Source organism: Mauremys reevesii, linkage group 4 (assembly GCF_016161935.1).
Source record: "Mauremys reevesii isolate NIE-2019 linkage group 4, ASM1616193v1, whole genome shotgun sequence".
NCBI lineage: Eukaryota > Metazoa > Chordata > Testudines > Geoemydidae > Mauremys > Mauremys reevesii.
The window spans coordinates 42,004,634-42,019,261 of NC_052626.1; the positions used below are offsets into that span (position 1 = coordinate 42,004,634).

The 14,628-nt window shown below is 52.4% G+C and overlaps 3 protein-coding genes across 24 annotated transcripts in view; 1 reads left to right on the forward strand and 2 right to left on the reverse strand.

The window, feature by feature from the left end:
• TTLL5 (tubulin tyrosine ligase like 5) overlaps positions 1-5,645 on the reverse strand; it is a 235,835-nt gene extending 230,190 nt beyond the window's left edge. For 5 of the 15 annotated variants that reach the window (XR_005597950.1, XR_005597951.1, XM_039536721.1 and 2 more), the window contains exon 1: positions 366-548. The gene's annotated coding sequence lies outside the window, so the exon portion shown is untranslated. Of the gene's footprint in view, positions 1-365; positions 552-606; positions 763-4,891; positions 4,965-5,518 lie in introns of those variants that run through there. The other 10 variants (XR_005597952.1, XR_005597953.1, XM_039536725.1 and 7 more) reach the window with 7 other exon arrangements.
• Positions 608-7,283, forward strand: ERG28 (ergosterol biosynthesis 28 homolog). 6 transcript variants are annotated; one of them, XM_039536737.1, is made up of 5 exons: positions 608-749; positions 1,609-1,754; positions 2,482-2,572; positions 6,474-6,592; positions 6,731-7,283. In XM_039536737.1, exons 2-5 carry the CDS (start codon positions 1,619-1,621, stop codon positions 6,808-6,810), a joined length of 426 nt encoding a protein of 141 aa, XP_039392671.1. In that variant the 5' UTR covers positions 608-749; positions 1,609-1,618; the 3' UTR covers positions 6,811-7,283. The 6 variants fall into 6 exon arrangements, with proteins under 6 accessions (XP_039392671.1, XP_039392667.1, XP_039392666.1 ...); XM_039536733.1 differs by lacking the exon at positions 608-749 and adding an exon at positions 806-879; XM_039536732.1 differs by lacking the exon at positions 608-749 and adding an exon at positions 828-879 and having other exon boundaries at positions 1,604-1,754.
• Positions 7,284-9,503: 2,220 nt separating this feature from the next.
• The window catches only part of FLVCR2 (FLVCR heme transporter 2), a 58,958-nt gene continuing 53,833 nt past the window's right edge, over positions 9,504-14,628 (reverse strand). For all 3 annotated transcript variants that reach the window (XR_005597956.1, XR_005597955.1, XM_039536726.1), the window contains one exon: positions 9,504-10,061. Coding sequence is in view for 1 of the 3 variants with exons in the window: in XM_039536726.1 (XP_039392660.1) it covers positions 9,996-10,061 (66 nt within the window). In the remaining 2 variants the exon portion in view is untranslated. The remainder of the gene's footprint in view (positions 10,062-14,628) is intronic.

Genomic DNA, 14,628 nt, shown 5'->3' on the forward strand with positions numbered 1-14,628 from the left:
CCGACTCTCCCCGTTAGCCCGGCCAGAAGGGTCGGTCCGGGATGCGCGGAGAGTCCAGCACCGCGGTGAGACCCGGGGGCCAGGGGGCACCACAGGCTGCCTGGGATAAGGGGCTTCCCAGGGCAGCGGCCCCTCCCCACTCCGCCCGCTCACCCGACCCCACCTGCCACCAAGGGGCCCGGCCGCGCTCCGGGGAGGCACCTGGCGCCGCCGAACGCAGCCGCCTCGGGGCTAGCGAGCCCGGGACACCAGGCTTCCCGCCGTGCTGCCGGGCGGCGGCCGCAGCTTCCCCCGCCGCTGGGAACCCTCGTGAGTGCCAGGATTCCCTGGGATCGCGCCGGGCGCCGCCCGCCTTCCCCCCGTACCTACAGCCTCGCCTTCCCGGGGAGGGGGCTGAGCTCCGGGCAACTCAGCCCCGGCGGCCGCAGCTCCCTCCGCCCGACGCTTCCCCGGTTACTACAACAACCAACAGGCAGGCAACCGCCCCAACTCCCTGCTGCGCAGGCGCCAGCGGCACCCCCCCCCTTCGCTCTTCCAGCCGCGCAGGCGCAAACGCTGCACTGCACTCCCTCCTCAACAAGGCGCAAGCGCACGCTTTGTCCGCACCACTTGCAGCTTCCGCCTCCTCCAACATGGCGACCGATCAAGCCGAAGTATAGGCTGGGCCCATATTTTACGTCTCCGCGCCTCAGGGGCGGAGCCTCCTTAGTGTCTTTGATTCGTGTCGTGTCTATCAATCCACATGGCGTGTGAGTAGCGATAGGTCTAACAGCCAATCAGAGTAGGGGCATGGCTAACAGGGACCCAATCAATGCGCAGAGCATCCAGAGGCGGGGGTGCTGCTGTATAGAGGTGGGGAGTCGCTGGGGCTGCGAGCAGGTGTGCAGTGGCATGAGGGCTGGTCAGAGGATGTGGTGCAGGGGCTTGGGGGAGATCGTGGGAGGGCTGGACGTGGATGGGCTCGGGGGATCTGTTGGGGAAGGGCGATAGGGAGGTGATGGGAGTCGGGGCGGAAAGGGGTTGGGGGACTTGTGTGACAGATTTGGGACAAGAGGAAGCAAAGTGGGTTGAAGCCCTGGGACAGTGGATCAGGGAGTGCAAATCCCTACACTGGCATTGGCGAATAGGATGCATTAATGGGGGAGTCCAAGCCTTGATATCGTGGTGGTCATTGCCCAGCTTTGCCATACAGAGAGCTCAATACACTATCGGTTTTGCAGATGTCTGTTTGGGGTGATGTGGCAAGCTGCTGCTGCCAATCAGGGGGAGAGAGGAAGGTGGAGAGGATGCACCAAAGGTTTCTGAACAGAACCCACTTGGTCAAGTTTGGCCCAGGACCCAGACAATTAGTGACCTCCCACAGTGAGACAGCATAATACTTTTCCATCCCCTTTTGATGGACATACAGATTTCTACCTTTGCATTATGAGGGGTGTAGTGCAGGCCTCATCTGGTAGGGGCGGGTCTCTTTATGGGAATCTGTGGGAAGATAAGGGGACTTTCTGTAGAAAAGTCTGGACCCTGGTTTAAGTGGAAGCGTTCTAGGGGGTGGAATCCATGTGGTTTCCTTTTGTGATGCTGATCTCCTGCCTTTGTCCCCAAGAGCAGGTACCAGAGCATGATGAGCCGTTTTCTGAACGTGTTGCGCAGCTGGCTGGTCATGGTGTCCATCATTGCAATGGGGAACACACTGCAGAGCTTTCGTGATCACAGCTTCCTCTCCGAGAAGCTGTACACGGGCAAACCCAGCCTTGGTAAGGAGCCCAGGTTGCCCTTCCTGCCCATCAGGAGGCATTACCATATCAGCTGTACCTCATGTATCAACATCCTGACCCAAGTCCTGGAGGACTTTTGTCCACATCTCAGAAGTGAGCCACAGTTTGGGTCTTAACCTCCTGTGAGCCATATGCTAGCCAAAACTCACAAGGGCAACCAGCACCGTCCCTTCTTCAGCAGTGAGCCCTCATCTTCTCTGGAGAGTTCCAACCTGTCTCCACTGTACCATCTTCTACAGCCTTAGATCACCTGCCAGCCAAGATCTGGAACCCTTTCTGCAGTCGGGTTGGCACTAGATACGACCCTCTCACCAAGCCTGCAAATGCTGCTATTCAGCAGTTCCAGGCAGCAGAGAGCAGACAGCATTGTTCAGCATCCACAACAATGCCCTTCTAACTCCGTGATCTTAGTACAGCTTCTTCAGTGCTGGAACCAGCCATGGTTCCTTTTCCTCCTTGAGGTCTGTGGTTTCTGGAAAGGGTGCATGGTTCCCAACAGCTACAGAAACACCCGCTCAGCTGCCTTTGAATCATCTAGGAAACCTTGTTGTTCTCTCCTACTTGCTGTGGATGTAACTGCACTAGCTGAGAGGAGATCTCATGTTCTTCCTTCCCTCCACCACTTTGCCCAGCCTGCAGAGATGGTAGCTCATGGGAAGGAACATTCATTTTCCTCATCTGTTTCTTCTTCTTCTTCTCTGCACAGTGAATGGTCTCCAAGCTCGGACCTTTGGCATCTGGACTCTGCTCTCGTCAGTGATTCGCTGCTCCTGTGCCATTGACATCCGCAACAAGACGTATGTAAGGGAAACACCAGAGAAGGGGTGTCCCTTTTTCCCCATAGTGTTCACTTATCACTGCTATAACAGCTCTCTCCTGTCCTTTTATGGGGCAGCTCTGGGGGTTGTCGATAGCTGCTTCCTGAAATCCCCTTATTGGGCCCCTCTTGGGGTAGGGGTAGACAGTCTTCCCTTGAAACATTTTAACAGGTAGCTCAAGATGGGGGATTAATCGCTGCTCTCTCAGTATCCTTTATGGGGTAGCTCTTGGAGTAAGAGGTTTAATTACTGCCCCCTGAATCACAGGAGGAAAGGCCACTCACTTGAACCCGACTCTCAGATCAAGCTAATAATTACCAGATCTGAGATGGCCTTTTAAGTCCTATAGTGCAGGGGTTCTCAACCTTTTTCTCTCTAAGGGCTCAGCAGGGGTGGGGAGGCCTCAGGGAAGGGGCCTTGGGCATAGGCATAGTTTGATTTCTATTGCGGGGGGAGGGCAGGTGGGGCTTGAGCCACCTCCGCATGGTGGAGTCCAGCGAGGTAGCGCCACCTCCAGCCCCTGCCTCACCTCAGCAGGCCACCCAGCCTGTCTGGGTTCGGGGGGCGGGGGCGCAACCAAAATGTATAACTCAAAGGTGGGGGGCTTTGCTCAAAATGTTTGAAAACAGCTTAGGGTGCAGAGAGGGGGTAGCTAGGGTCTGTGTGCAGGTGGGGGATAACTCAGGGAGGAGGGAGGATTTGCTAGGGGCTGTGGGAGGGCAGCTCAGGGTGGAGGTAGGGCATCACTTGGGGCTGTGTGCAGACAAGGTAGCTCAACTTGCGTGGGGGGTGGCTAGGGGTTGTGTGCAGGAAGGGGGTAGCTCAGGGTTCAGGGAGGTGAGTACTAGAGGCTGTGTGTGGGCAGGGGGGGTAGCTCAGGGTGCATGGAGGTGGATACTAGGGGCCGTGTGTGGGCTGGGGTAGCTCAGGGTGTAGGGAGAGGGGTATTAGGGGCTGTGTGCTGGGAGGATTACCCTGCAGTCCCTGTTCCCAGAAGGGTCTGCCAGCCACAGAGCCGGCTCTTACCGACTGCCTCTACGGGAGCAAAGGTGTCTGGGAACTGAGGAACAGCTTCAACCTAGGGCACCAGCATGAGTGGAAGAAATGCTGCTGCTGCTGCCTGTGCCATGCACCAGCCAGAGCAGCAGCTGTCCCATGCTCCCTGGCTCTGGCTTTGGCTTCCTGCCTCCGACCTGGTCAGGGGGCAGGGAGAGGAGGGGCACAGGAGGTGTGGAGCTGCCCCTGGGAACTGCTGTCATCTTGCGCTGCAGTTGGGGGCAGGGGGCAATGCCCTCCATGTCACTAACTCTGTCCATGCACTCAGGGCTTCTGCCCCACAGGGAGCATCGGGGCTCTGGGATTCAGCCCTGTGCCTCCCTGCTTCAGCCCCACAGGGAGGCGCCGAGAATCTGGGCTTCAGCCCCACAGGGTGGCACCAAGGATCAGAGCTTCAGCCACAGGGCCCCGCAGCCTCCTTGAAAGGGCTCACGGACCCCCTGGGGGCCACGGACCCCCGGCTGAGAACCGCTGCTATAGTGTTTCTGATCCTCATTCTGGAACCCTCAGCCCAGTGGCCTCATTACCCTGGTGATACTGGGTACTTAGCAACACTGCCATCATACTGATGCATGGCGCCTGTTTGCCAGTGGCTGCTCTGTTAAGGATTATATGGCAACTCATCCCAAGTCACGTGTCATGCACCCTGCTATGGGGCTGAAGGGAGCACATGTACATGGGCTGTCTTGATTGGGGCCAGCATCAGCTGGTGATTGTCTTTGTAACTAGAGGGGATGGGCACTGAGGCTGGCTGTTTATTCCTCTGGTAATAGAGGAACTTCTGACTGGCAGTAGTGCCAGAGCAGGATGACTTCCATATGTATCTCTAGTACACGCTGGATGAATGACTGTGTGATGGAGATGGGAGGCTGGTGGTTCTCTCTGCTGGGTATATTTGTAGAGGGGTGAACTCAGGCCAGCTGGTTATGTCTGGGGGTTAGGGGACTGCTGGCAGTTGCCATGGGAGGGGCACATCCTGACCAGCTGGTTGTTTCTTGTAAGGGTTTTGTGTTCTAATAGAGTCTGCAGCAATGCAGTTGCTAGAGGGCAGCAGAGCTCAGGTATTACATCAGCTTAGGTGTTGGATTTGCAGACAGCTCCAGGCCAGAGACAGCCCAAATCAGCTTCTCTTCTTGTATCATGGGGTGCCTCTACCATTCCCCAATTCCTTGTCCCCTCAAGTTCTTATCACTCCCCTTGTGCACACACACACACACACGCCTTATCCCCCTCTGCCCCTACAATGGCAATCCGTGCACGTCTGCTTGATGATGCGCTTGATCTCCTCTGCTTCAGTGAAACCTGCCTGCAGCTGGACCCCTTCCTGCAACATCAGAAGATGGTTCCTGTGGTTCCCTCTCATTGAACAGCTCTGGGACAAGGAGGTGATGCTTGTCCTTAAAGGCTAAGTTCCCAGTGCCACTGATCTCCTCTGAGACATTCTATCATCTCCTCTGTACAGATGGGTTGTGTTGTCTTCCCAAAAGTCCCAGGGGGCTGGACACCACCTTAAGCACTGGCCTCCTGGAGCTGCCTCCCACTCCCATACCCACAGGGGTAAGGGCACTGCCTCCCCTACCTCCTTCTCAGCCCAGTCCAGCTCTGTGCCTCAGACTGACCACTTTCTCTTTCCAGTGCACTGAGCAATCCTGCCCCTCCCCACTGATTCCACGGCATCTCCTATCCTGCCTGCCTACCCCTGCTCAGTACTCTCAGATCAATTCAGATTTCCTTTTAAAGTGCCATTCTCCTGCGAAAAGCTGTAAAATGCCTTATGGGCCCCATGTTTGTGTCACAGTGAGGTCCATATCACATTTGCTGTTTACAAGTAAAAGATGTTTTTTCTTCTCATTTCTTCTCAAAACTCACCCTGGGCTGTGAGAGTAAAGTGGGATGCTTTCCTTTTTGCACACCATCAGTAGAGAAGGTTCATGAGGACAGATTCTGTCCTCAGTGCCACCTGTGCTGCCTCATTCTAGCCATTTGATGTAACGGATTGGAACTTTAGCAGAATCCTTTACTATGATGCATTGGCTGGAAGAGAATCCAACTCATTCTCTCTCAGCTGGCCTAACAGGAGTAAAAAGCTGCAAAGACTTATTTCAGTCACAGAGAGGGGTGCTGGAGCAATTTTTAGAATGGGGGTGCTGATGATGGAAACCATGTATTTGGTGTTTGTTATTACTACTTCAAGATGGGGGTGTGGCAGCACCCCTCGTTCCAGCACCACTGGTCACAGAAGTTGGCAGCTCTGACTCCACTACCCCGATAGGAAGGACCCAGCAAAATGAGAAGGGGCCATCGGTACATAGTCACTTTACAGAATAAGGAAGGATCTACATTAGGAAATTATCAGATCTTCCCAGAGTTCCTCAACTGGAGTTGATAACTGTTTGGGTTTAGTGTAGACAGGACCAAGCCTTTAAGCCCTCATTACTGAAAGCATCCTACACTCATCTCTAGGCCCCTTCCTTGACAGTAATGTTTGCACTTTCAGCTGCCATTTTAGCCCTGATTGGCCAGGGTTAGGACAATGTATTGTCAACAACAGTTAACTTTCACCATGTAAAAAAAGCTCTAACACTTTTGTGGGCGCAAGGAAGATCTTGAGAGAAAATGCCACAGGCACCAAAGAGGCTGGGAAGGCACCTGTCTGTGGTTTCCCCATCCTGCCCCTACCAGGCTGGAATTGGATCTCACTCCACAGTGTGAGGATGGACTGGGCTGGCTCTCCCCATCCTGCTCTTTTCCTCTCCCTGCCAGGCTTGTGCCCCCACTCCACGCTACCCACTAACCGCTCTCTTTTTCTCTCTGCTCTTGGCAGCCTCTATCACATCACACTCTTGACCTTCCTCATAGCCCTGGGCCACTTCCTCTCTGAAGTGTTTGTTTACGGCACAGCAGCCCCGACGATTGGTGTCCTGGCACCCCTGATGGTGGCAAGTAAGTACAGCTCACTCCATGATTCCCCTGGGAGCTAGGAGGCTAGGGTAGAGCTCAGATGAGGGGGTGGGGAGAGGTAAAGTTCCCTTCCTGTGGGCAGTGTTTCTGGCACTCACTTGCCTTCCATCTGTGTCTCAGGTTTCTCCATCCTGGGCATGTTAATTGGGCTGCAATACCTGGACGTGGATGCAGTGTCACGAAACAAGAAGAAAAACTGAAGCCAATGGTTGCACATATGTTAGAATCACCTGCCTGCTGACTCCGCATCTTTCCTGCCATCTTACCTCCCTGGCCCCCTCTCTGCTTCTCTAGCCCCTGGCCTCCTGCAGTCAGATCATAGTTTGACTTCTCATTAAGGACTCTGCATTAGCAATTGATTTCAACTGTACAGGCAGTGTTTTAATGATGACCAGTGATAAAAGCCCAGCCCCAAGCCTGCAGGGGCTGTCCCACTGTAGGCATTGCCTGAGACATCGTCAGCTCCCAGGCTGGCAAGAGGACCACTTCTCAGCCATGCCCAGCACTGTTCTCCCCCCGCCGCAGGGCACCTGCAGGGAGGAGGAGTAGAGCCACCCATGATCTGCTGGAGATCCGTGGAGGAGGAGACACCAAGTCCAGCCCCTGGTGTCACGGTGTTTTATTATGTGTCTATGTTCATGGGGCAGTTTGTAATAAACAGTAGAAAACTGTGGAGGTTGCAGTGTTGCCTTCTACTAGAGAGAAGGAGGGAGGAATGGAGACCCAGCCTGAGTGACAAGGAGCAGCCATCTTTAGCCCACCTCACCCTGGAGGGTAAGTCAGCCCTCCTACCTGGCCACGGCCTCCTTCCAATCTCCTGCTCCACAGCCTGATTGCTCACAGTGTACGGACATGAAGTGCAGTGGAAATCTATTGCTGCTTCTTCCTCTTTCCCTAGCTTACCAGGGAGAATGAAGTGAACCCAGCTGTTCCTTTACTTCCTCCACTGTGGCTGTGATCCAGCTCCCAGCAGAGACTGTGATAATGTGCTGCTTGTGAAAGCAGAGAGGGTCTGGTCCAGGCCTAAGATGGGGAAAGCAGGTGGTGGGAGTTATCAGGGCAGGGGGGGCTGTGCAGAAGAGGGAGTGAGGATATGAGAGGACATGGGGGAGAATAAGCACTAGTAAACAGACAATTGCTTCTGCTCTCTGGGGCAGGAGCCCCTGCCCTATTCAGTGGAACCACCACAGCAGTTCCAGTGAGAGGGAATTGTGTAGGAAGATGTGTTAACCACATAATGCCCATTGTGTACCACGGAACTGGGCCTGTCCCTCTGCATTTCCATTAGTGGGCTCACACAGCTGCATGGTATGCACCATCTTTACAGCTCTGCCAATGGTAGGCTCCCTGTGGGTAGATTACTGATGGACAACTGTCAGACACCTGCACCAATACAGCTATTAAATACAAATTATATTTAAAAATACAAGGAATCCAGTGAACATTTTCCCCAAGGCCTTTTGAGATCACATAGGCTTGAGCCACTCCCACAATCCCCAAAATTGTATTATAATAAATCAGGGTAACCAGTGGAGGAAGGCCACTTAGAGGGAAGACAATACTGGTCCAGGGGCACACTCCGCATTATCAAGCATCAGTCTAATGGCTCTAAAACTACAGCCTACACAGCACTTACTGGTGGTCCTTAGAGATGACAGGTCATGTGCTGACAGCTCTCCTTGTTTCCAGCTACTTCAGCAGGTGTCCAGGCTCTTTACTGAACAGAGGCACCTGGAGGCCTGCAGAAGCAGATGGACATGAGGAGGTGCCAGCCTAATTGCTGCTTCTAGAGGCCATGGCTACTGAAGAGAGGAAACAGGAGCTGCTTCCACCAAGCCAGGGGCCTGAGCTGCCAGCCAGCAGCAAGATAGGATGCCCAAAAATATATTGAGTGGAGCAGGGGACCCAGAGGACTAGGTGGTTGGGAAATGTGCAGCTGGGGGGAAGGGGCAGAGGAACAAAACAGATGGGAGGGGAGATAAAATGGAGAGCAAAGGCAGCGAGGATGATTAATTTTTCCAGGACACTTCAAAATACCTATCACTGTTTTCCTAATCTTTTCCATGTGACTGACTGCTGGAATTGCTAGGTGGCTCTCACCCACGGGGTTGGGGGGGGGGGCATTGATAATAAAAGGGAGGCAAACTACATGATTGCAGCTGGGAAGAGAGATGAGGTCAGTGCTCGTGAGTGGAGGAGCAGGCAACAGCAAATGGTGGGGCTGATGGTGAGTGGGAGGGGAGTATCCACAAGATACTCAGGTGATGTGGTTCCTTATGAAAAAAAGTTTAGGATGCCCTGTGCTAGAGCAACCTTAGCCTGCCTCCCACAGCTAGTTGGGTGAGAGGAGGGGAAGTGGGAGCACAACTCCTTATGTCTGTAGCAGCAGAAGGCTCCCACAAAATGTGTATTATTTTTATAGCACCAACCTTGTGCTTGTGTAAAGTGCTTTCCAGCCAAGGAAGGGGACATGGTCCCTGGCCAAAGGAGCTCACAGTTTAACTCAGTTGTGTTGTCACAGTAGCCCTGAAGGCTGGTGTCAAGCATAAGGTGGGCTAGACCCTGGTGCACTTTGAACACATACCCTAGTGCCAGGCCTTGGCCTCAAAAAGATGTGACTGACAGTTGGGCTCTGCCCAGGGCACAGATTGGTGTTTCCCCAGTCCTCTTACAAATTTTTACTCTACAAAATTTCAAAAACCATCAGGGAAGTTTGATTAAAATAGAAAATCACATTAGTCCACAAACTAAAAATCTGCTGGGCTAGGAGGTCCCTGTACAAAAATGGGGAACTGGCCACAGTTGTCATGCACTTTGCAGAGCCTGGGGAAGCACCCCACACTATGGCCAGGTGAACCACCCGCTCCAGTCACTATGAATACAGGGCAGACCCATCACTTCCAGAGCAACGGTCACAACTCAGAGCAGGGCTAGTCACAAAGCAAGTGCTGTCTAGTTCTCTCTCCACCAAGAGGTTCCTTCAGAGGATGCACTTGGCCACCCATCGTACACTTCTTTGGAAGGGGAGACGAGGGCCACTTGAGGAATGCCACTGTGGGCTCCAAATACTGAGTGCTGTGCTGGAGTCACAGAGCCTGCTCCTCTGAGCCCCAAGCAGACAGATTTGGGGCTCGTGGCTCCACTGAAGCTTTCCTGCTGAGCAATAGGTTCTCCCACAGCAGGACACAGAGGTGAAAGCAGACTGATGAGAGAAACCCTGGCTGATCTGTTCCTTCCGATGGCTCCATGAGCAGCTTTCTGGACTCCAGCCCTGATGCTGCCCCCAATGCCATGCTGTGCGGGTACCAGAAGGATACTGCAAGTGACAAAGATGGGAAGGGGGGGTGTGGTAGGCAGTGACTCCCAGCTCTGCCACCCCACCCCTTCACAGCTTTGATTCATCAAGGACCACAGGAGCAATGCTGTCCCCAGGCACCTCTTCCAGCGCTTTCTGCAAAATCAGAGAAAAGGGGCATGGTTAGAGCACCAGGTGGCTAGGGCTGGGCTGCAGTGCAAGCCTTGGAGCCCAAAGGTTGGGATACTCCTGAGATCCTCAACAAATCATGCATGAGGGTCAGACATTTCCTGCAGAGGAAAGGAGAGGCCCCAAGGAAAAATAGCTAAGACCATCCTCTTTAGAGTTCAGCTAAGATTGCACCAGCTCCCTCACCCCAGACAGCTCCACTGCTCAGGGGAGGGGTGTTGGAACAGGCAGAGCAGGGGCCCCTTTCCTCTTGGGCAGCCCCCTGGGCTATTGTAAATACATAGTCATGGCAGCATTATGGACCTGGATCTTGCCCCACACAGCCAGCGCAGCTAGAGAAAGGACTCCGCCTCCACTGCAAATGGAGCTTCCAAGTGGGGAAGTGCAGAGCAGCTCTTGGGGGAAAGGGAGGCAAATTGCGCCCTGTGGTGGGGGAGAAGCACTAATGAGGCAGCATACAGTGTATTTAAACAGGACAGGAACTTCAGCACCGGTGCTATGGTCTCCCCCTGCCCAACTCAAAGCTGAGTGCTGACACTGCTCGCCCTCTCCCCACCCTACCCCCCATTCAGGCCTCAGGGCTGGCACCTCCAGCCCGTCTTCAAGGCTCAGCGCTTAAATACTATATTTCTTCACCAGAAGAAAGAAAACAACTATATTAAGCCTTTTAGAAGAAAAATTTAGGCTGCTTAATTAGAAGAGCTCCCTGGCCATGAGGTGGAAGGGGTGCTGGGGACAAACCACCCAACTAGTTTTAAAATAGAGCTTTATAAATTTATGAATGGGATTGTACGACAGGGTTGCCAGCCTGAAGCAGCAGGGGACTGGACTTGACCCAGGAGGTCCTTTCCAGTCTTAAGTTCCTATTTCCCTAGGGAATGACTGGGAGAGCCAGAACTCAGCCCTTATAAGACAATCCCACACAGGCCTAAAGGAAAATCCTGCCCCCCGCCCCTCCAGCAGCAGTCTTCCTATGCCACCCTGACCTTTCAGGGTTGCTGTAACAGAATCGTAGGCACCTCTCCTTACTACTGTGGCCCTTGCTGCTGTGTGTGCTCCTGGTGTCAGCCCTTCAGTTACAACAAGAACTTAACCACCATTGTCACATAAGGCCACTCACTGAATTTTGCTGGCTGGGAGTGGAGCCTTCAATGGGCCTGCACTCTGGACAGAGAACAGAACTCAAGAGAAGGGGCCCTGTTCAACAGACTGGCATTCAGCACTATGCATAGTCCCTGGAACAAAGCTTCCTGCTGTACAGCTGACCCTGCTTCAGAGGGGCTACTGCTACCCCTAGGCCTGGCTTGCTGCGTGAAGTGCTGCATGGAGACTCTGCTGCGTCATCCTACCCAAGTACACCGGACACTTCAACATCCCACAAGCGCTGGACAGGACTTTAGCCTGGAGAGCCCTCCTGGGCCTGTCTGAAAGGAGGTCTCTTCTTTCATTGTTAGTCTGGAGTGCTCAGGGGAAGAGAGACAGGCAGGTACTGTAGGCTGCTGCCCTTTAGAGCGGCATATGGGTCTGGGCCCTCCCTTCTCTCCCCAAATAGGTGTGTTTGCTAGGCCAGCATATTAGACCTAGAGGCAAAAGTGGAACCCAGCTTCTCCCCATTCAGGAGTCAGAAAGGCAGCTGCCCCATGAGCCCTTTACCACAGCCCTGACAGTAAGAGATCCCAGGATGTTCCACTCAGAGCTACCCCAGGATTCCCTTTTAGGCACCCCCCTCTGCACCATTTAAGGCAGGCTCTACAGGGCTCCCTGAAGCAGAAACAAACCAAAGAGACCTTGGTGGCCTCAGGACACAGCAGGTACAGGCAGGGTGTGGTAGCGCTAAGCAGTTATCTTCCTGTGGAGTGAGACAAGTCCAAGCCAGGAGTCATGGTCAGAAACACACAAGAAAGAGGTTCTCATCTCCCCTCAGTTCAAGAGAAAACCAGGCAGCTTAGAAGCAAGAGATACAAACATAGCTTTATTTTGTGTAGTATCTTTCATACAAACTGCAGCCCAGAAGGTTTTACAGAGTTAAATAATAATAGCTCAAGGGGAGGAGAGAGATCAGAAGAGCTTCAGAAAGGCAGAGGGCTGGAAGGATGCTTTTCTAGACCGCAGGCGCTGCAGAGGGGAAGGCTCTCACACCAGCAGTGAGAAGAGTGTTGGCAGAGAGAGAAAAGGCCAAAGTCAGATATGCTGGGAGGTCAGCAGAGTCAAAGCTCTGGGAGCTTGGCAGGGAGGCCTTTGGTGATTTTGAACTGGGGCTTTAAATGAACAGGAAGCCAGTAGAGTCTGAAACCAAACCCATCACAGCTTCATCCTCACTTACCTTTCACCTCTTCTTGAGCTATAGGAACAAAGGGTTAGTAAACCTGGAAACACACATGGCTACACAATCTTGGGAAAGGGAAAAGGCAATGCACACACGCAGGCACATGCAGTGGGGATAGATGGAAACACCATCACTGGGAATGAGGTGCGGAAACTGCCTGTGCAGATTTGGGGCAAAGGACGCTGGCTATTTGCCACATTGCTAACATGAAAGATCAGCAGAGCATAGAGGCGTGTGATCTCCAGGGAGTGGCAAGAGGGAGAGAATGTGCTTAGGAATATTCTTCCCATGCCCATCCAGTAAAATTCAAGGAGCTTTGCTAGCTGCAATATTTCACTAGAGCCAGATAGTTAGCTGAAGTTGTGAGGCCCTGGTAAGCCAGGGAGACGATGGAATCCAAGCTTTCCACTAAGCAAGTATCTCAGCCCTGAGTAAGGACACCTCACCAGAGCTAAGAGGATTTTGGCTAGACCTCAGCACACTGTCAGAAATACCTCCACACTCAGGGCCGGCGCTTCCATTAGGCGACCCTAGGCGGTCGCCTAGGGCGCCAGGATTCGGGGGGGCGGCATTTTGTGCACTCTCCATGGGGCGCATGGGAGCTTCTGGTTCCGCTCCCGTCGCGCCGCCGAAGAAGGACCTTCTGCTGACGTGCCGCGGAAAACAGCAGCAGGCAATTGAGCAGCTCAATGACTGCTACTGTTGCCTGCAGCATTTTGGCGGAAGGTTCTTCTTCGGCGGCGCGATGGGAGTGGAACCGGAAGCTCCCGTGCGCCCCGTGGGGAGCGCACAAAATGCCGCCCCCCGAATTCTGCCTAGGGCGCCAGAAACTCTGGCGCTGCTCCTGTCCACACCCAGACACATGCGTGCACAATAAAACACAAAGTTGTCGCCAACAGAGAGCCAAAACAAGTTTCTATCATGCAGTGTAAATGGGACCTTAACAGGGTTCCAGTGCCATTGAGGACACACTGAAGGTGTCATCTCACTGCAAGATAGAACCATGTTTCAACCAAGCCTGCCAACATGGCTATATCAGGAAAGCAGGATCTTTAAACACCCTAACTCGGGAAATACAGTTGTTTCCTCGCAGCAATGCTAAGTCAGCCTGTATTACACATGTAGAATTTTCGAGTACAACAGGAGCATGTTCCATGGTGAACAAAAACTAGCATTATGGTTGAGAAAGAATTGTGGCTGAAAGCTGAAGCATCCTTGTGCTCATACTTAAAAATATGGTCTATTGATATAAATTATTTGTCATACAATAGAAGAAATTGGAATTTTTTTACAAAACCTGCCGTAGAATAAATTTCAATGCACTCCACATAATCTTTAGATTTGGCATGAATTGTAAGTTTCAAGGAGACCTACAAAACAAGCCAAGTTTGAACGAAATCAGTTCTACTATTTTGGAATCATGCATGTTCAAAATTCTAGGTAGGCATTTTTGTTTGATGAAAAAAATTCTTAACATAATTCTGAACAGATGTTGCTTTAAAACTTTTTTGAAAATTTCATTGCTGAGCCGAGACCCAGCATGGAAAAATTTACCCATAAAAAGGCATTTGTTTCAAAAAGCAACAAATCAGAGTGTAAGCAAACTATAAAAGAAGGATTAGAATGGATGCTGGAAGCCAGCCTCAACTATACACTGGGGCGCTACCTGCACCCACTATAATATGGCGTGGGTAATATTAGCTAGTTGACACTGCTATGGGACCCTAATGCAAGATGATTGTGATGGCTTCAGACTCCGTGTGCTTGTAATGAAAGCAAGTCACAAATAGAGATCTGGACATCTGCCATAGCATTTAAAGAGAAGGGGACATTTGGTCCAAATGTCTCAAGAGCAGTGGAATACAGAAAACTAAACAAACAGCTAACTTTAGATGTGAATTGATGCTGGATGGGATAGCAGTGAAAGGATTAACAGTGCTGGAATAGTTATTCTGGAGGGTGAAGCATTCACACTGCCAGTCAATTTAACTCCCACTGAAAAAGAGCTTCCAGCTGCAAAGCCATTCCATGTAAGTGGCAAGGTACATTGATAGAAGATGATTTGTGTGTGGCCACAAGGCAGTTCTTGCTAGAATAAGCAAAGACACACTGTACAGCTCTTGGATAGACCACTGCTAGGAGTGTCGTTCAGCTCTGAAAAGCAACAACTGTGCACGCGCGCACACACACACACACACACACAGTGTG

Bases quoted from the DNA above. Each gene is read 5' to 3' on its own strand.
- ERG28 (XM_039536737.1), top strand. From the start codon at position 1,619: ATGATGAGCCGTTTTCTGAACGTGTTGCGCAGCTGGCTGGTCATGGTG. The intron at 1,755-2,481 runs GTAAGGAGCCCA...TTCTCTGCACAG, and splicing joins CACGGGCAAACCCAGCCTTG to TGAATGGTCTCCAAGCTCGG. The intron at 6,593-6,730 runs GTAAGTACAGCT...TCTGTGTCTCAG, and splicing joins GGCACCCCTGATGGTGGCAA to GTTTCTCCATCCTGGGCATG.